Source organism: Felis catus, chromosome A3 (assembly GCF_018350175.1).
Source record: "Felis catus isolate Fca126 chromosome A3, F.catus_Fca126_mat1.0, whole genome shotgun sequence".
Taxonomy (NCBI): domain Eukaryota; kingdom Metazoa; phylum Chordata; class Mammalia; order Carnivora; family Felidae; genus Felis; species Felis catus.
Window position 1 is genome coordinate 68,175,162 of NC_058370.1, and position 21,894 is coordinate 68,197,055.

Here is a 21,894-nt window from a genome sequence, read left to right on the forward strand (position 1 = left end):
CCCCACCTCTCCCTCTCCCCATCTCTCCCCCTCCCCCTTTCTCTCACCCCCTCTCCCCCTCCCCCTTTCTCTCACCCCCTCTCCCCCTCCCTCCCTTTCTCTCTCTCTTTCTCTCTCTCTTTCTTTCTCTTTCTTTCTTGCCTGTCTTTTCTTGCCTGTCTTTTCTTGCCTGTCTTTTCTTGCCTGTCTTTTCTTGCCTGCCTTCTCTTGCCTGCCTTCTCTTGCCTGCCTTCTCTTGCCTGCCTTCTCTTGCCTGCCTTCTCTTGCCTGCCTTCTCTTGCCTGCCTTCTCTTGCCTGTCTTTTGTCTGTCTTGTCTTCTCTTGTCTTCTCTTCTCTTTCGCAGGATACCATTTTACTTAACTTACTTTCAATGGTAATGTTCCCTGCAATCAAAATGTTCACTTCTAAAAACTTGTACTAATTTATGGTCCAGGTTTGGCTGACCCTTCATCTAACACAAGGGGTATGTAAATCCAGATGGGCTCCAACTATGTTTCTGAACACAAGATAGTATTTTCTGTACATATATTTCCTGCAAATAGATGTTATGATTACATATCATAGAGGCTAATTTAGAAGAATTACTGTATTTGAAGTAACCCTTTGTCTTTATGGACTTTTCTTTTTTTTTTCAACTTTTTTTTATTTATTTTTGGGACAGAGAGAGAGACAGAGCATGAACGGGGGAGGGGCAGAGAGAGAGGGAGACACAGAATCGGAAACAGGCTCCGGGCTCCGACCCATCAGCCCAGAGCCTGACGCGGGGCTCGAACTCACGGACCGCGAGATCGTGACCTGGCTGAAGTTGGACGCTTAACCGACTACGCCACCCAGGCGCCCCTGGACTTTTCTTAATCAATGAATACCATCATATGGGGAGAGGGTAGAATTTTTTGATGTCAACAATGGATCTTTACACAGAAACCAAGTGATGCCCAGAACCTCTGCCCTGGGATTTACATGAGGTGGTAGCACTCAGCCACTAACAATGAGAAGCTGACACTTAGTAAGTATAACTCTTAGCCTCTTAAGAGAGACAATGGTCGTTTTAAAGCCTGATGATGATGACGACAAGGGCAATCTGGGCACCGTATTGACTAATGAATAACTGGATCATGGTTTTCTCGAATTTTTACACATAGGTGGCTTTGGTAGAGGCTCAGGAGCTCCAGAAGCAGAAATTGCCCTCAGCCTGAAGAGTGAAGGTGCTGGGGGTGACCTGGCCTATTAAAGCTCCCTGGGGTAGGCAAGAGAGATAGAAACCGGTTGAGGAAGAGAGGAAATGCACATGGAGTGAGCCTTTTCTATGGCTGGGATGTGTGGGAGCTGATAGACCTGTAGCCTCATTTAATTTTTCCCCGAATCTGAGGCCATTCTGCTAATTGGCCATGGCTAGGTGTTTTCATTCGGACCCTCTGGTTGCAGGGTAGGGGTGGGAAGGGGCTCAGAGGCCTCAACATGGTGGACATTTAATCACTCATTTTCCTCGGAGTCACTAGCCAAGTATTTGATAATCCTTTATTACAGGGTTGTTTGAAAAAAATGTGTGTGTGTAATATTTATATGTATGTTGTATATGTACAATAAAGGTATTTTTAGAACAGGGTGTCAGTATTTTGAAAAATGCCAGTGCATAGAAAATGTTATCAGTCCTCCATGCCATTTTACCTTGCTTCCTTTTCTGAATATTCATAGGGGGAGAAAGTAGCCCTGCATCCAGAGGTAGCACCCAAATTAAGAAAAACTGGAGTGTTAATCTGTGTTGAGTATGAATTTTCTGATTCTATTATCTATGGGTAAGGACCATCTGAGGTCAAGAAAAGACTTTGTTCTCACAAAAATGAATTTATCCTTTAGAGATATGTCTGAGAAGTATTGACTCTCAAGAAAGCTCTCCTCTTTGGGAGAGTATGCTCTTCTGTCTTGTGTTCTGGACAAAAATAATGGCTTGCCAAAGTAGAAAACAGTGGAAATATCAGCACACTCGCACTTGATGATACATTTTTATAAAATATTCTGTTAATAGACTTGCCACATGATAATATTAAGTGACTTTGAATTACTAGATTTAAAAATGACACCTGTGTTAAGGCAAGTTTTATTTTTTTATTATTTAAAAAAAAATTTTTTTTTAAGGTTTATTCATTTTTGAGACAGAGCATGAACAGGGGAGGGTCAGAGAGAGAGGGAGACACAGAATCAGAAACAGGCTCCAGGCTCCAAGCTGTCAGCACAGAACCCGACGCGGGGCTCGAACTCACAGACCGCAAGCTCATGACCTGAGCTGAAGTCGGCCGCTTAACCGACTGAGCCACCCAGGCGCCCCAAGGCAAGTTTTAAAGAAGCACAGATACCCAGGGACAACTGATGACCTTTATCACTAGTCTCCTTCCACATGTAGCACGGCAGTCCATTCACTGTTGTTTGTGCTCTAACCCGCCAGGCTGATGTTGCTAAGGTGCTTGCTATTTTCCCCTTTCCTTCTATCTCCCGTATTCCTTTTTTTTTTTTTTTTTTTTTTAATCTTCATATCCTTGATGATTCTGTTTCTTCTGTTTGCTCTTTGCCTGGCTACATCCCACTTATTGTTAAAGCCTATCTTAGACGCAACTTCCTTTCTCAGCCACCTTTCCCTCATTAAACTGTTCCTTCAACCCTCACATCACACGCCAGTCAGAATAAATTAATCCTTCTTCAGTCTTAGAATAGTTGCTTTTATTTTGCACACTTTTAGTTCTGTTTATATTTTAATTCATATATTTTGCTCTCTCCTTCACTCATATTTCCCACACCCCATCAACTCATTCCAATACATGTGTACATAAATTCTGAATATCATCAGTGTATTAAAAGCAAGGCTTAGGTAGGACTCACTAAAAATTTTTGTTGTAATAACATATGCTCTGAATACATGCCTTTGATTTTATTTTTTCCTTCACACTTGCAATTCCTCCACTAGTCTCTTTGAAACCTTTCTGTTGTTCTTTGTAATTAATTTACATCAAATGCTGTGCTTAGCTTTAATCTTCAATATTTCCTCATCTCTGTTTCTTCCCCCTTTCCTTTTTTGTATTGCTGAGTAGTCACTGAATCATGTTGCTGCTTTGAAAATGACTAAAATTCTTTCTTGGCTGGAACTTACCTTTTGTACAGAATGACATATTTTAAAGACAAACAGACACACACATTACTATATTTTTTAGAAGTGCGACAATTTGTGAAATGGAAGGATAAAATGCTTTCTTTACAGATGGAATGGCAATTACCAGTTTCCCAAATGCCATTCTGTTAACCTAACTTTCAGGGGTCCCACAAACTCTTGGGTAGGCTCTAGCACTCTATTTCTTGGCCATTTTGGGGAGTGGGTAAACTGTCACACTGGCTCCTAATAGAGAAGATTCCAAAGTAGTCCATCAATGGCACAGAGTGCATTTAAAAACATTCCCAAAAGTCAGAGGGAGTAACTCAGGCTCATTAAAAAAACGTGATTGTTCCAAGAAAGTGAGAAGTCATCTTATGCCCAGCATGGGGTTGAATAGGAGCTGCTTGGCATGGTTATGAGAGAATATCTTTTGAATTCAGCCTCCTTCTTGATCTTTTTCTCTGGGCAACAAAAGCCTTGCCAGGCAATAACTAGCTTTATTGATGCATGAGTTCTTCTGTCCTTCAGAACAGATGTTGCATCACAGGAGACCATCACTCACAGAGCAATTTTAAATACTTGAATCGCACCACAGAATCATAAATTATTAACATGACTCCATGTTGTGATTCTGAAATGCAAAGATGGAAATGAGAGAAAAATACTGAACCAGACAGAAATTTAAATGGTGAAATGCCAAAGTTACCTAAACACAAAAGGAGCATCCTGTTAAGAAAAAGATGATTAAATGAAAAACCAAATGTTACTCCATTGGAGTTTTTTTTCTTTACTTACAAAATCATACTTTCAAAACTCAGCCCCATGAAAGAATTTCTTTCGACTGTGTGGATGTTTATATTATCTTGAATGTCTCTAGAAGAAAGAACAGGTACATTAGGTATTTATGCCAGCTCCACTCAAGTAACCTTCCAGCATTTAATTTCATTGGCATGATGTGGTCTTTAGCTGAGGCAATGTTTGAACAGTTACTGTTTGGAAAGATGATGAGTTCAAAGTTAGGGAAATAAATGACCTCTAATTTATCTTCAGTATATCCGTTCTTAAAAGTGAAATTGCAGACATGCAGTCTCTTGTCTCTGAACATTTCCTTAGCTAATTTCACTGTGTTAAAGTTCTAGGAGACTCCTTTATTATCCTTGACTGCTCAGTATGCCAAAGCTACCTTTCACCTCCAGACCAAACTTCTCCATTCCCTATAGTTGAGACTTCATCTTCCTCCCGTCTCAATTCCCCTCTCACAGCCACTTGACCTCCTTTTCTACCTGGGTCACAGGAAAAATTGTAGCATTGATTTTTCTCTTCCTGAATGAAGGGGTGGGGAAAGTCTCATTTTTTGGTTTGTGTCCCTCATCCTCCCATCAAGCTTGACTGTTGGGTCAGATTTAACAAACTGTATACAGAAGTGGTAAACTGCTTAGAACAATTTTGAGAAATGTTAAGATTTTCTTTTTCTCTCCCTTTTTCCCTTTGTTCTTAGCTCCTTATACCGCTTCCCTACCATTTCCAGATTCTTACAATTTCACTATTGAAAATACACTTGGCACTATACACTTTTTTCCCCTGTTCTTTAAAAATTCAGATGTCTTGGGGCGCCTGGGTGGCTCAGTCGGTTGAGCGTCTGACTTCGGCTCAGGTCGTGATCTCGCAGTCGGTCAGTTCGAGCCCCACGTCAGGCTCTGTGCTGACAGCTCAGAGGCTGGAGCCTATTTCAGATTTTGTGTCTCCCTCTCTCTGACCCTCCCCCATTCACGCTCTGTCTCTCTCTGTCTCAAAAATAAATAAAGGTTAAAAAAAATTAAAAAAAATTTCAGATGTCTTGGGAAAAGGCAAATAGCTTATCTTGCTGACAGTGTGAATTTGTTTGTCAAGTGGTTTCTTTATGCCTAGTATAGTAGATTTCTGGAGGGAAGAGGTGAGGGTGGGAGAAGACTGGGGTGGTGGGGTAGCTGTAGCGGGAAGGGCATGTAAATCACTAAATAGTGAAGAAAGGAGAGACTACTTGATTTGCTACAAACTGGTTGTGTTGATAACAGTCTTATTGAGGAGACTTCTGTCTCCACACTGAGCTTAGCTGGCTTTCAGGTAAAACCAAGGTTGCTTGCTCTTGGCCTTACTACCTCTGCTTACCCAGAGTGACATATTTGGAGGATATAGGCTAAACAATACATATTACAGGCCCAGTGGCTGTTGGGCAAGCATCTATTGATTAGGTAAATACTCAAGGAAAAACTTACAGTAGAACCTTTTGGAGAGATTGAATCTTGTGAACAGCTGGAAAGTGCTTAATACCTGTGTTGGATATTAACCTAGAGAGAGACAAAATAAGAGTGAGAAAAAAGTGAACATGGCTATCTTAACAATTGCTGAGGTATGAGCTTTCCAAATTCAAAATAACGATTTTGAGCTATGAGAAAAACCTACCAGAAAATCCCATAATATTCTTGACTCAGGCTTACCTTTTCTATTTTAAGGCTGTGACCAAGGTCTAGCAAGGTATTGATTCCTTGGAGAAAATAAACTTATACTTAAAGCAGAAAGGGGCTGGTATGCCACATGCACAATGCTCTTTTTTTTTTTTTTTTAAGATAAGTTAGCATGATCAAAAAGCAACTTGTAACTAGATAACAAAATGTTCCTAAATCACCCTTTGTTTCCCACCTTCGCATATTCTTTGGAGAGCTGACCCCAGTCCAAATAATTCTGTTGAGATTAGAACATGAGGTTCTGTGCCCTTTGATGGAGTATGCATGTAACCTAAACTGTGTCAATCAGACTGTCTCCTGGGAAGTGTTTGGAAGTTGATGAGAGCTGAGTCCGCTGGTGCCATCACCCTTAAGAGATAAACCATAAATTTCTGTAGCTGAAATGTCCAGAACTATAAAGGATCCTTCCCAAGGCCTGCTTGTGTTAGCCTGGGTTCCCCAGGAAGCAAGTCTTGAGAAGCCTGGGCTATAGGTAGTATATTTGATAATGAGCTCAAAGAGTTTGTGGCAGCAGTAATGAAACAGGGAAGAAAGATAATCAATACAAAGATAAGTTGTTGAGTTGGCCACCGCTACTGGTTACTGGTCCTTTATGCCAAGGACTTGATTTAGGAGATTTTCAAAATGGATCTGAGAGCTGTTGCTCTGAACTGGGGAGAAGGGTAAGCATTTATTTATGGACTATTATTTCGTTTTGGTCAGATGTGTCTCCATGGTGTTAACTCCCCACCTCTGACTTTCATGCCCTAGTGTCTAGTGGGTTCCTGCCAGGACAGAAGACCTAGGACAGGAAATGAGAGGTATACAAGGCTAAGCTAGGTGCAGTCCATTTGCATCTTCATTAAGCTGGTTGAATGTGAGTGGAATGGCTGCCACAGCAGTGGTAAATGTTTTGAAGTGACACATGAGAGTTGTTTGACACCTTCTTGTTCAGCATTTCCTTCTTTCTTGTGAGTTGCTCTGAATCCTTCTAATACCTCCTCACTACCATTTTTCTTTTGTATGTTTGGCTGACCAACCAGAGTTGGTCTTGGTCATTTGCAATGTAAAGAATCTTCACTGGTACAGTCATCGTGAAGGATCATGTGTCCTTTTGGGTTTATGATGCTAGAGTAGACTTTGGTATCTTGTTCTTTGCTTCTAAACTCGGAGAGTCAGTGAATTCTGCTATGGGTTCTCTAATGGTTCTCAGGTGTTTTGTTCCCTCTTCATTCTTATTGATAGATGGAGGCTCCATCTTGGTCAGTTCTGCTGATTATTTCAACAGCCCTTGATGGGTACTCCTTTGTTTTGATCAGTTTCTGTTCCTATGATTTTGCCTCTTCCAAAATGTTATATGAGTGCAATTATATATTATGCAACTTTTTGAATCTGGCTTCTTTCATCCAGTATAATGTATTTGATATTCTTCCATCATGTTGTATTTATCAATAGTTCATTGTTTTTTATTGCTGAGTAGTATTCCATTGTAAGGGTGTATCACAGTTTATCCGTTTATAAGTTGAAGGACATACAGATTGTTTCCAGTTTTTGTGATAATTAAAAAGCTGCTTTAAACATTGGTGGTGGTGGTGGTGTTTGTGTGTAGGCATGTACGCATTTCATGTGAAAGAGAGCGAGAGAAAGAACATTTTTCTTTATCCTGGATAAATACCTAGGAGTAGAATTGCTGAGTTGCATGGTAAGTGTATGTTTAACTTTATTAGAATCTGCTGAACTGTTTTCCAAAGTGATTACCATTATGTGTTGCCATCAGCAGTGTATGAGAGTTCTAGTTGTCCCACATCCTTTGGTTATGTTAAAAAAAAATTCTTAGACTATAAAAGTAATAAATGTTGAGTGTGGGAATTATGGAAAATATGGTAACATATAGAGAAGAAAGTAAAAATCACCTCTAGTTTGACCACTCGGAGAGAGTTTCTGCCAACATTGAGAGCTTGATGTTTCTACAAAAACAAATGGCTTTCATAGTTGCTTTCCACAATCTGAGATTCTACTCATTCTAACAGAAACATTGCCACAAGTAAGTATCTACTAGCTTGACACAGCCCTATTCCACACTTTAATTTAATCATATCCGGCCATCTACCATTTTTAGATCTCTTCTCATGTATCTATGATGTATGCCCTTAATGAGATATCAAAGTAAGGACCATATTTAATATCCTCTGACAGTCTATACAACTGTGTGCAGATTTGGAATGTAGTATGTGCTTATAAAATATTGAGTTAATTGGCTGATGTTTCTAAAACATTTCTTGAATCTGTCACTGGGAATATATAAAAATTCTTATTCACTTAACTTGTCTGCCATCATTGCTACCTGGAGTAATTAATCTGAAACAGAGCCAGGGAAGACTGCAGGCCAAGAATTGGTAGAACCTATGGGCCAACTCTGTCATGAACTAGACACAACCCATCTCATCTCTTGAGACTGGAAAGGATGTGGAGTGTGTGAATATCAAGGTAGACATTCTATCAGACACCTCTATACTCTGCTTCATTCTCTCGGTCCATCTTTTACTCTAGCTGTTACCATAGCAACTAACTACATACAGACTTAACTTGACAGATATTGGTTGCAGCTATACTGATTGTCTCATTTTCTGCCCTGGGCTTCTTTGCCACCTCTGAGTGGGACACCTAAAGGGATCTGTTCTACCATTCAGAGACGTGTGCAAATTGGGAAGTGCAAGGGAGTTGGTACCCCATAGGGCAACTTTTGACTAGTGTTGAACACCTGTCTTCTATTATTTGGGTGAAGAATTCTGAATATATTCTAAATGACACTTAGGAGGGACTCTAACATGACTGAACCCCAATTTTCTGGTGGTGATGAGCTGATAATACATTCCTAAGTTGGTTTTCCTTCTTTCTTTTGTTGTCCTTAGTCATCCAATCTCTTTCCTTGGGTTTAGGTATAAAAATAAATTACTTGCATATAAGTTCTTCCTCAGACGTGTTTTAGAGAACCTAGGCTAAGACAAATACCAGCTTACACTGAATCTCACATTTACATAGATTCCCTGATGGTTGCTATTTCCTTTTACTCCAAATCTGTCTCTCCTTGCACCCTAGCCCTGTTTCTCTTCCTTCTTCTACTGTAAAATTTCTAGAAAGAGTTGTCTGCATCTGTTGTCTTTATTTTCTTGTATGCTGTTCCTTTTCCACCTGCTCCAAGATTTTTCATGATGCATCTCTCCACCAAAATTACTTTGTCATTCATCAAACGCACCAATCCATAACTAATAAATCTAATGAGCAATTTAAATTCTCATTTTTAAAAACCTTTTTCAGGAGAATTCAGTACTCTTTGTCAATATTCCTTTCCTGTTAGCTTTTGTCATTTTGCACTCATCTGTTGTTCTTCCTCTTAATTCATTTTATTTTATTTTTGACATCCCCTCCTCCAGCTTTATTCTGAGCCTTTTCCTTTTTTCTCTATCATCTTGCTGGGAATATCTCATTTACCATGGATTTAAGTACTATCAATATGGTGACAACTCAGATTCATACTTGACTTCTGACTGCTATAGTCTGTCTCTAATTAAAGTTTACTTTATATATTCTTCAGAATGTCTCATTGGCATAGAAAACTAATTTTTTTCCCTCATCACCTCTGCCAAACTGTTCTCAATACTTCCTCATAAATAGCACTACCATCTATCATTTGTTGGTTACACATGTGACCATTAAACTTGGCTTCTTCTCTGCCCAACATCAATACATCTCCAAGTCCTCTTAGATTTCATTTCCAAGAGATTTCTTGATTCCATGCAATTACTTCCAACACTACTGATACCATTCTAGAACAAGCCACCATTTTCTTTCCTCTAGGTCTCTGCCATAGATTTCCCATATAGGTAATCTTGTCTTTTTCGAACCCATTCTCCATACAGCATCCAGAGAATTCTTTTAAAAAATGTAAATTAGATGGCTATCATCCTCTGCTTTTCTTTTGTTCTTTTCCATTATAGACTTGATACTTCTTACTGCCTACTCTTGGACCTTATCTCGTGCCATCCTTCCAATACACTTCAACACCAGTAGCTTTCACCCAGTTCCTCGGATACACTAAATTATTCCCTGTTCCCAGGCATTTGCCCATGCTCTATATGGAAGGCTGACCACCTGCTCCTTTCTTGGCCCACCTCAACTTATCCCTCAGGGCTCAGTTACAAATGTCATTTTCTTGGTGAAGAGCTCTCTGATTGCTGATTTAAATTAAGGCCCCTGATTTATTCCTGGTATAATCATGTCTTGTTTAGAACTTTTTCTTTTTCACACCCTTCAAAATTCTAAACTATATATTTTATTTATTCAATATCCATCTCTTCAACCAGATTGTGAATGACCTGAGCACAGAAATCATGTTTTTCCTGAAAAACAAAAACAGTGTTGGCACATATAATTTGCTTGATGTTTATCAGGCCAGGCAATGTGCTATGTGCTGTCAAAAGATGAGCACTAAAAGGAATCATTCACTACCTGTGTTCATTACACCTAATGGACTTGACATTATATGGATAGCAACCTGGCTCTGTCTCTTAATGAATTAGTATTACTTGTATAAAATTGAAGGAGGGAAGGATTTATGCTTGTAAAAGAGAATGGTACATTATTTGCTATCAATAGCATGAGCTTCTGAAGCCACAATACTTAAGGGATATCTGTAAATGTCTATAGATGCACGTGGAAATCTTTGGCTTTTATAGAAAACACACAGCAAAATAGCTAAAATTATTCCAGTAGTGCTAAGTTTAAGACACTTAAGAAGATCTAGTGACCATCTAGTGAGATGGATTATTGGTGATAACTCTATAGCTAAGACTCTCCATAACCCCAAGTAACTCAGGAAATGGAGTTCGGATGAACACTTAGTTTTCAATTCATTTTTCTCCTTTGATCAATAAATTCATGTCTGATGGAGGCTGGAAATGGGTAATCACCTACAAGCTCTGTCTCAATGGGTTTGCTTTGGTCAGATGACTGTTTGCTGCAAAATTATTTTGATTCACTCAACTGTGGTTTATCTTCAAAAACAGGTAAAGGCCTGAGGGTAAAATGTCAGCAAATTTAAGTCCTGCAAAAAGATCTTCTAAAGAAAAGCTTACAGTTCTCCTTTCTCAACAGCCAGTTTCACATTCTGAGCTGATGTTAACACCTTTCATGCCTGACTGTCCTTCATCTTGAGGTAATGAAAATGAGCACTGCTTCCATTGGGGTGAACTTAATGAGGTCCTTCTATTGCTGGAAACCATTCCCACTATGTGCTGCCATGTAAGAATATACTTGCCTTTTAGTACACATACTGCCAAAGCAAGTGTTATACTTGCCTTTTATGAACAGGTGACCCCACAGCTCTGAGGCTCATTGGTGAAAACATCAATTATGCTTTTATTAATCTCCAGGAGTGCTGGTGAGTTTTTAACTCTTAAATTGTGTGTGTTCTTCGTTTTATTGCATTGGAAAATATGCCTTCCTTCCATACAACCTCCATTCCATTCCATCCAAGAGTGGACACCAAAGACCATCTCTTGGTTCCAGAAAGCTTGCAGCTGAATTAAGCAGTTCAGGCTAGTACAGATGAAATACTCAGGTCTAGTTCTAAACTGTGTATTATTTATTGAGTGTATTAAGAGTTCAGAGAAGGGGAGAGCAATTTGGGTTGGAACAGTCATGGAGGACTTCTTATAGGAAAGAAAAAAACCCAGATTTCTGAGTATAGAGCTTATTGGCCTGAATGAGAGAAGTGGACACATGTGGATAGGCCACAGGAAGGGTGTGACAGAACAGAGGAAGATGGAACTGAAAGGGAAGGAGGAGGAAGCATCTCAAGAACCTTTACAACTAGGTAGGGAAGTGTAGACTTGATGGGTAAGTGATTGGAAGTCACTTTTGGATGCTGAAAGAGGATATAAGACTTAAGGACTCTCTAAGCAGAGGTGGCCCATGTTTCCACAATCGCATAACACTGGACTTAATAGTGGTGACCAGGACAAACCAGTTGCTGGTTGAGACCCAACTGCATAACCCAACGAATGGAGAAAAGTCAGGAAGGAAAGATCCGCTTCATCACACATGCTAACAAAGAATGTAATTCTTTATCTCTATTCCACCCCAAATCCACCATGGAAGGGAATGGTCAATTCTGAGACTGTGTGAATCAGCTCTTGTAATTGTGAACTGAGGCCAAAACAGAGTTCATGCCAGACACTGGATGGCTCATTGAAATACTTCAGGCAAATTTGATTTTGATTTAGGAATGGTATGTTACTGATTGTATGTCCAGGTTAGGGGTCTATAATTTTTGCCAAAGCACATTTCCTAGAAGCTAATGCTGAACTCCTTTTCCTACCTCCTAATTGGTTTCCAATGATAAAGAATTTGTTCACACCTAATTTGAGTCTTTTTTTTTTTTTTTTTTTTTTTTTTTTTGCTTTTTACATTTTTAATTCTTTAGTCTCCTAGATAAAATGAACTTTTTCCTTCTGACCACTCTGGGAGAAGATACTTATCCAATGATGGATAAGAAGGAGAACAGACTGCACTTAATTAATACATGAAAAGACTTGTTACTTTGGGCTCACTGATACTGAGATTTCTATTAACTGCAGATCCTTAGCGATTGGGAATTTGCATCTTGACATACACCACTATAAAAGAAGCTAACATGTACTTTCTGAATCACTAAATAAAGATTGGTTAGGTGTAGAATCCCACAATCTTGGAGTTAAATGGCAGTGTGTAAGAAGCTCTGGTATAATGAAAAGGGCCTTGTACGTAAGATTAAAGACCCTGGATTTGAGTGCCTATCCTCTTACTAGTTGGATGATACTGAGTACTTCACTTGCCTTTTCAGAGCCTCATTTTCTTTCTGTACAATGACTTTGTGTAAGGAACTACATGAGACAGTGGAGAGCCTGGTTTCCTGCCTCCCCAGCCTCATAACTTCAAAACTGGGACCATTTAACTCCTATTTAGCTTAAACTCACCTCAGCCCCCATAGAAAACAGACTCCTTAGCAGTCAGGAGTGGGTAAGAGCATAGTGGTTGGGGGAGAGTTTAATGAACCCAAGGGAAGCATTTTAAAGAGCTCAGCCCTGTTAATGTGGCTGCATATTCTGTTTTGATCTAATATCCTGGCTTACTAATCAGGCTCTGGTCCTATTCTTAGGGCACAGAGCAAAGCTTTGAAACTAGTCAACTCTGAGGCTAGAGGATCTGGGTTCAAGTTCTGCCTGTACCACTTCTTAAGATGTGTGGCCTTAAGAGAGTTAGATGAAGTGTCTAGGTCTCAGATCCTTCATCTTGTACCCAAGAAAATAAAATGTACCTTACAGGAAACCTTAACACCATCCATGTTCAGGTACTCTTATTGGTCCTACTGCAACCTTGTATTCCAGTTGCCCCGAGACCCTACATGATTTCCAGGTTCTCCTAGGACCTGGACCATGTTTTACTTTTTTCCAGTTCTCTTGGGTACTAAGATGCCATTTCCACATCCAGGTCAATGTTGTCCCAATGGGGCTGCCATGGTGCCAGAGTGGGCTGGTCTATTAGCTGCTGCCCAAGGCTCCTTACTCTGTTGCAATACTTGGAAGCCATAGCTATATTTCCCAGATTCTTGCCACTTCCTCTCTCTGATTTCCTTTAGCAATTGCTGATAAACCTGCCTGAATCAAGATTCTTGCCTGTCTGATTCTGTGTAGTTTCTGGGTCCTGATTATCACCTAGAGGTTTGTTGGTCACCTCGTGGAAAATTACTGTGAAGAGTGACAAAATTGAAGACTTAGACATTTATAACAAAAACATAAGTGATCCAAATTGGTTGATACTTTCTGTGATAAATAATCTCAGAAATAGTGCTACAGAGCAGATATTTTTAAATTAGGCACATTTGGTTTGTCTTCTTAAGGGAAGGGTGATGCAATGCATTTGTAAGAAATCTGCTATGTAGAGACCATTTGGAAAAAATGGAAATAGTTAATTTATTGCTGAAAGTGATGCATGTCATCATTAGTGAAAACTCTAGTATTACACATTTTAAAAAGTAAGGAAATACAACTTTCTAACTGGTTAGAGTTTTTTCATTGTGTTTTGAACACATTCACTGGAAATACAAAAATGCAGTATCTTCCAAGTAGTTTGTAAGAACATTGGATTGAAATTAGGGAAGAAAACTTACTAGCTCAATTTCATCAACATATTTACATAAAAGTAAAGGATAGAACCACTGAGTATGATGACCCAGGGAGTGTAGCTATAGGCTTGTCTTCTGTTGGATTTACTTATTGTGATGATATTTTGTCTTCAGCTTTGACAGCCATTGAAATATGGTATGATATGACCTGTGGGTTGCTTTTCCAGTGTTAAACTAAGGATTAAAAAATAATGAAGCACATCCTATGACATTGTTTTCTCTAAAATATTTTTATTATAATTAATGAGAGAAAAATAGGCTTTTTGTGCCACATAAAATGTTATCTAGTGAGATAAGATGTAAATGTAAAAGCATATTATTTATTCAGCATTGTTTCATGCTTTAAAATATTTTTGTGTATATCTTGTAATGTATAAAATAATACTGTAATTGTATGTATATCCATTTTATAAAGTTATTTGGGAAGTATACTCATACATTTTTGTTTGTTTGCTGATGGGAGGAGGAATCAAGACCATACTGCCCAATACGTAGGACATTTTGCTTGGAAGGAGAAGCCTGTAATTGTGAAGGGCTGCCAGGTGGAAATGGTAATAGATTTGTGCTGCGTTGCTCTAGAAAGTAGGTATAGGATTAATAATAATAATGGTTAACATTTATTGAACATTTCCTATGCACCAGGCACCACACCAAGCACTTAACATTGATTATTTTATTTATTCCTGTTCTGTACCTTAGGAGACAAGTATCATTACCATCCTCATATCAGAGTGGTGGAGGAGGCTCAGCTGATAGAGGTCCAGTAGCTTTCACAAAGCCACACATAAGAAGAGCAGAGCTAGAGGCTGAATCCACATCTTTCTGACTCTATATAATTTGTGCTATTACCATTACCTGGCTTAGCATAATGATTGATTCTCATTCATTATGAAAGATGCCCACAGAGGAATGAATGGATTATATAGCTAAGCACTTGGTTCTTTACCTCTGGAAATATGTTCAACTAAATGACTGGAAAGGTTTCTTCATGAGGAGTGTGATATTTTAACTTGTAATAAATATTTCATCTATGTTCCCCTTCCTGGTCCAGAACTTTTGGGTTGGTGAACATGTGGAGATGTGGGGAGAGTGGTGGGCATGGGAGCTCTGAACCTTTTCCCCACATCTTTCCCTATTCATCTCTTCTATATGGCTGTTTCTGAGTTATATCCCTTTATAATAAGCTGGTAATCTAGTAAGAAAAATGTTTCGCTGAGGTTCTATAAGCCACCCTAGCAAGTTAGCTGAACCCAAGGAGGGATCATTGAAACTGCCAATCTATAGCTGGTGGGTCAGAAGCACAAGTGTCAATCTGGACTTAAAATTGACATCTGAAATGGGGACAATCCTGTAGGATTGAGCCCTTAATCTGTGGGATCTGATGCTATCTCCAGGTAGATGGTGTCAGAGTTGAATTGTAGGATACCTGGCTGGTGTCTGAGAATTTCTTGGATATGTTGTAGTGGGGGGGGACCTACACATTAGAATTAGGTGTAGAATTGGAGGAGGGAGTTGAACTCTGTGACCTCTAAGATGCCTTTCAACTTAGAAACCTTGAGCATTTCTTTAGACAAACTATTTCCAGAAAATATAAATGATTCCTGTACAAAGGATAGGGTCTAATGGTCAAAGAAGTTTGGGAAATGCTGGATTAATAAGGGGTAAGCAGTGTCTTTCCTGAAGGATTCTCAGAGAGCCTTTACCATATTATTCATTATAAATGTCCAAGAGAAGGAAATAATGTGCTGGCTTTCCCCAAACACGTTCATTTTGGATGACTCCTTCATTGTAGAGTTATCTCTTGAGTTTGGTGTTTTCTTGTTGAACCTTGGAAACCCTGATAGAAGCTAAAATATTTATACTAATTCTTGGGAAATGCTGTTACTCTTTAGGACATGGTTGGCAAGCTGTCTGTTAGGCAGCGTATTCTATTAGCACCCTCCATTCCTCTCCCATGATATCAGAAAGTTGATAGTATAGAAAATCAGAACCACCTTGGTGAGAGGGTGCACTGTGTCAAGTGAACTTTGGCTCAATTTCTACTCTCATCTTCAGGCCTTTTAGGGTAGTCTTCTTTAGATTATCACTTTGAGAGGTAAGGTAAGATACCCTGAATAATGCCACTGCAAACCTATAGAATATGTTAGGTACATGATAAGATTCTTGCTTTCAGCCCAACAATTAACCTCTACATATATCACGTCTGGGTAGAAAAAAAAAACATGTTCTCTAATGGCAAACTGAATCAAGGGAACTAAACTGAAAGTAAATATTAGGAAAAAGGGCCTGAATATAAAAAATTAACATATGTGATGAGCTAATATGCAGCCCTCACTGTTGATGTTATTTGTGCTTTGAATTTGGAGCATGCTGTAGGATACCTTTGTATCCTTAGCTAGGGCACATCTCAGTGTAGGATATTTAAATGCGTTTTGCCTGAGACACCGAGGGATGAGCGATGCTATGTTCTAGTTACATAATTCTTAACCTCTCCTGCAAATTAGGCAGGAAAACAGTTTAGAGATGCTGGGAGAGGGATTTCTGCGGACAATTGTGAAATTGCCCTTCCCATCCCCCCACCATGAGGAAGTGTGGGCACTGCCTGCTGCTTCACTTAGGTTGAGAAACGGACCTGAAGAAGACCATGCGGCAGATTTCATAGCACTCTCCTCCTGCTTGGGGGATATAGTGACCAGTGTTTGACTTGGACCAAACTAGAGGCTAGCTAAAGTGGCAATAGACCAGACGATTGCTATTTGGGAAGTAACTGAAGTCCTAAGGGCTGGTTACACAGGTCACAATTCTGACCCAGTCTTCTATTTTACAAAGGAAGGACTGGAAAAGAATCTTGACTTACATTTGTGTAACACATATGATTGACAAAGCTTTTTGTATGATCTTGTTTGACCTTACAGTAAGTTTCTGAGATGAACATGAATATGATTCTTGTCTTACAGATAAGGGAGGCAGTGCTCACAGATAGTAAAAAAAAAAAAAAAAAATCAAATTTCTAGACTCAGAGTAGAAAGAATCATAGTTAAAACTTAGCAATTACCTTAACAAGTGTTAGGCAGCATTATAAAGGCCTTACTGTATTGAAGTCCTTTAGTCCTGCCCACACTCCAGGAGAAAGATACTATTAAAAGCTCCATTTTATAGATAACTGACACCTGGAAGCCTCAGTTTCCTTGACTTGTCTGCTAGAAAGTGCAAAAAAACCGGCATCTGAACTCAGGAACTCTGGTCCCTGGGCCTTTCCTGTGATGTTCTTTCCATTATAGCACATTGGCTACATAAGGATTTTTAAACCATAAAGATCTCTCTAGGTTAGTTTCACTGCCAACAGAGCATTGCCAAGTGGCAACCTTTTGGGACCTTCTTGGATGCCAATGTAAGAATAACTTTAATCATACTACCAATTTGTGATAAGCAGTTACTTTTAAAATACATAGGGGAGTCGCAAAAGAGTTAATATTTTAAACAGTTTGCACACCCTTCCTCACAACTCAATTCTAGCATTAATTATTTAGAAAGCTATTTCTTAGGTACACTTTGACTTAGCCTGAGTAGATGATCACAAGTTCCAAATGGCAAACATTAATAAGGTGTTAGTGTTGTGCTCAGAACATGAGTACATCATTTTGGCTTCATCCATGCTCTATACCTTACCTGCTGTGGTGTGCCAGAAAGTGGGATAAATTGGTTTGGAGTCAGACATTCCTTGTTTCCATTCTATCGAGTACACAATCTCTGAGTTTCAAAATCCTCATTTGTAAATGGGGAAAATATATGCCTTCTGTTTTTTGAAGATTGGAAGATGAGATGAGTTGTGTGACCAAAATACCTAGTCTGGGGTCTGCCGTGTAGTAGATGCTCAATCAGTTATCAGTTTCCCTGTTCCTTGTGGCCCGGGATCATTTCTTAATCCCATTTTGTGAGTTCGGCAATTCAGTCATCCTCTATGAACCTTAAATTTGCCACCTGTGAAATGGAACCATCAGAAAATATCTCACAGGCTTTTCTAAGACTTCTTCAACCAATACCAGTGCAAGTGCTTCCTAAATTATGATTCCTGTTATCTACCCCCAAATCATTCAGCATGGCCTTGTATAGTTAGCAGATCTTATATTTGTTGTTGCATTAAACTTCAAAAGCAATCCCAAACTCTGTTTCATCTTCTGTTCTTTTCCTTTTTTACAACAACCTTCAGAAGGAGAGACAAACATTATTTTTCTCATTATCATACTTGAGGCCCAGAGGGCTACTTGCTTACAACTTCTCACAGGAGGACCAGGGCTGGAACCTGGGTCTGTGGCTCTCATTGGTGTCTTGCCAAGTGAATCTGCGTCCATGTGGCTCCTGTGGTTTGTTCCTTGCCTAGAGAGACCTTGCTGTGTGACTTTTGTTAGGGGGGCACCTGATTTATTCCCCCACAGTCCCCTAAACATCCTGCTCTCTTCCTAGCACTGCTATCTTTGAAACCCAAACTGGTGACGGAGGAGTTTGTCGTCTCTTGACCTCAGCACTTTTTGCAGGGCATTTACTATGGGTGAGCTCATGATTCAGCCACAGAAGAAAATTTTTGTAATGTTTACTGGAGATGAAAATATTCTTCCTTGGAACATTTGTCGCTTGAGTGTTCATACTCTGTAATGCCCCAAGACAATCCTCTAAAAACAGCAGCTGCTTCCCTTCCACTACACAAACAGAAAGGTTCAAACTCAGGCCTGCTTTGTTATTATGGGCCAACTGTGTGCAAACACTATGTCCTGCGGGGGGCCCAGAGATGAATTAAACAGCCCTTGCTCTGGATTTTCTGACAATAGAATCGGGTGATAGTCTCTCCCCTCCCTTCATTGTTCCCCAGCCTGAGCCGCCTGATCTGGCTGGCTGTTGCATCCCCTGGGCTGCATTCCTTCTGCACACATACCTGGGGAAGACCACTTCCCAGATGGACATGTCCAGAGTTTGGGAGCAGTGGATCTATTCTGCTAGAACATGCGCTTGTTCTTAGCTGACAGCCTAAGAACACATATTCTTAAAGAGAAAGGTGAGCTAAATGAGGGCAGCAAGTGTGAGAGGGAGGCGAGAACCAGGTGCGTGGGAGCTGCACAGCCAGCATCCTCCAAAAGGAAAAAATCCATAGCTAAGGGCTCTTTTTTGTGCCCTGAGCTGGGGATACAGCTATGAAGATGACCTGGTCCCAACTTGGAGTGGCATAGAATCTTGTAGTAACTAGAGTTCGCTCGAGTGTCACCCTCCTCCCAGTCATTGTGCTGCCTGCCCCTGCAGCACACTGCCCACCTAAAAGGATTGGTCATCACTGTCTTGGGGATTTGGAGGTGATGCTAGCACTGAGGAAGAAATCAGGACTGAGCTTCACGCAACTCATCTGAGAATTGTTTCTCTCTGAACCCTTGCTAGACTTGTCCTTACAGCTGACTTTTGGTGATGATAGATGGGCCTTATTTCAAAATTAATGAGGTGAGGACACACCTACCTCATGAGAAGGTGTATCCTATGAAAATATAATTCAGAGACTCTTTAAGTGGGTGGAATATGGTTACCTAGGTGCTATTGGAGTTGATTCTGTGGGACTGATCTCTCCCTCCCTGAACCTTCCATACCTGGGAGTTTACCATTATCAGTTCTTGGGTTTCACATTGCCTTTTCTAGGCTCCTGTTTTAAAAATGGAAATACCCCTAGGAAGAACATCAAGACCCGAACATTGAGGTACACTGATGGATCAAATAATTGTCTTGCTGATGGATGAGACTTGGGCTTCTTGTAGGAAAAAACATAGTAAACAAATTAGAGGAATGAGGAGAGGAGGTGAGCATATGAAAACATCACCATCCTGATGATCAGGCCCTTGGTAGAAGGAAGTTCTTGCCCTCCTTGAGTGGACATGCTCAGGCTGAAATCTCATCCTGAACCTCAGTGTTTCAGAACGCAAGTCTGATCATATTTTCCTAGTATTGACAACAGCAGGCAAAGTTGGCTCTGCTAGACAGATAACTGATAAAATAAGCAATTGTATAATTTCCATTGTGCCCAAACATTTTTGTAGTCATGACAACATCCTTAGATTCTTACAGCCCTGACAGCCAGGGAGATGGCTAATAATTCCTTTTCAATAATCACCAGCCTCTGTGTAAGAGGACTATTGGGCCCCGTTGCAGGATGGTTCTGTGTGAGAGGTGCTGAGGGAGAGGCACTAGAGGGAAGGGAGCCTTTGGGGATTATTCAAGGTAAGGGGCAAAAAAAAAAAAATCACTGCAGTCACTTGGGTGACTGACCTAGAGGTAAATCATGTGCCAACGATCCTTTTTTGGAAACATGTCTCCAATTGAACCCATTCCTCCAGGTGCCACTGTTATTGTACCCCCAGGATTATAGCAGTTGCTCCTTAGTAGGTCTCCATTGTGTGTATCATCTGTACCCTGCTACTGGTCAATTTACAGTTCAAATCATTGTCATCTTGTCATGTTGCTGCTCAAAATTCCATATAGCTTATTCACTACTTACTGTATTAGGCCTGAGCTCCCCTGCCTTAATTACTTTTTTCTAATCTTGCCAAACCCAATCTATCCTATCCTGTCTTTCCAAATTTTATTTATCCCTTAAGTTATAGCTAAGATCTTCCTACCTCCATCAAGCTTCCTCTGACTACTCCGGCCCAAAGCATTGGGCTTTATGACCAGTACCACACAGCCCTACAGGTGTGTTGTTGCCAGGGATTAATGCATGCTAGGCCTTTTCTCCAGAAAAGATGGAATTCTGTGAGAGCTGTCCATAGAGGTCTCCTGTATCTCTCAAAAAAGGCTATCTTTTCCATCTTTTCTCAACTGCCCTTTCTAAAACATTACTGTCTACTTGGTCTGCTTTTTTTTATCTTTCTTTATACCACTAACACCATGTAACATTATCCAACATTGTCTCTTAAGCTAGAATATAAATTCCATAAAGGCAGAGGCTTTAACTGTCTTGGCATCCTTTGTATACCCAACAAATACTACAAAGCTGAGAATATAATATGACCTCAATAAATGATTGTTGAATGATTGAATAAGTTTTTATTTATTAGCCAATTCACATCCAAAATTATGGAGAAGAAAAGGGGAGGTACCAATCCTTTCCACTATGTACATGCTGCCATAACTTCTAAAAATGAACCCTCATATGGTCTTTTTCCTATTAGAATAGACAGCCAAACGTTGCTGAACAGCAAGAGTAATCCAATTCATAGGGACATTGTGCATTCCTGTCAGAAGAGCCCTGTAATCAGGGACTACAGGCAAGGCCAGCTTACTGCTGCACAATGCATGGGCTGTTACTACGCGGCCAACTTCTTGGATTGCTGTGAGATTCAAATACAATAAAGAATGGCAAAAAGGGTTAAATTGTAAATCAAGATAAAAATGGGAATCATTATTCAACCAGCTGGTGGTGTGAAGAACTGGAATTAATTTTGATAAAGACAGCAAGGAATACTCTGGACCGCAAGTATTGAAAATAAACATCAAAAGGAGGTGTCAGGAGCTCTCTATTAGAACTCTGAAGGATAATATGGTTTTGATTGTTTGGAACGGCCTTTCTGGATATGTCAGAGCCTCAGTAAGAAGGATGCCTTTCTCCTTTGAGAAACACAAATGATATATTTCCACATTGGAATACTGGTCAGTGGATCTTTCCAAAAGAAAAGTTAAAAAGACTTTCAAAAATTTTAGGAAACTTGGCGGGGAAAAAAAATCCACAATCACCACTGTTGTCATCATCATTGTCATCAAATTAATCCTTTGAAAAATCTCAAAAGGTAGGTATTGCTTTCTTTTCTTTAAGCATAGGGGAGAACTGTGGTGTGAAGAGAATGAAGTCTCTTACACGGACTTCCCTTAGCTAGTAAATGATAGGGTCAAGAATTTAACAAAAAATGCCAACATTTACTGAGGATTTTCTTAATGTCAGTCATTGTTGTTTGCAATGCAATGCAAAGGTGCAGGTAGTGCTATTCCTGGTTTACAGTAAGTAAGACTGGGACCT

General features: G+C 39.8%; 1 protein-coding gene across 4 annotated transcripts in view; it reads right to left on the reverse strand.

Moving 5' to 3' along the window:
• The window catches only part of FSHR (follicle stimulating hormone receptor), a 175,333-nt gene that overhangs the window by 24,701 nt on the left and 128,738 nt on the right, over positions 1 to 21,894 (reverse strand). For 3 of the 4 annotated variants that reach the window (XM_006930085.4, XM_019826174.3, NM_001048014.1), the window contains 2 exon segments: positions 5,399 to 5,470; positions 3,939 to 4,016 (listed from right to left, as the gene is read on the reverse strand). In XM_006930085.4, coding sequence (XP_006930147.1) covers positions 3,939 to 4,016; positions 5,399 to 5,470 — 150 coding nt within the window. 4 annotated transcript variants of the gene reach the window in all.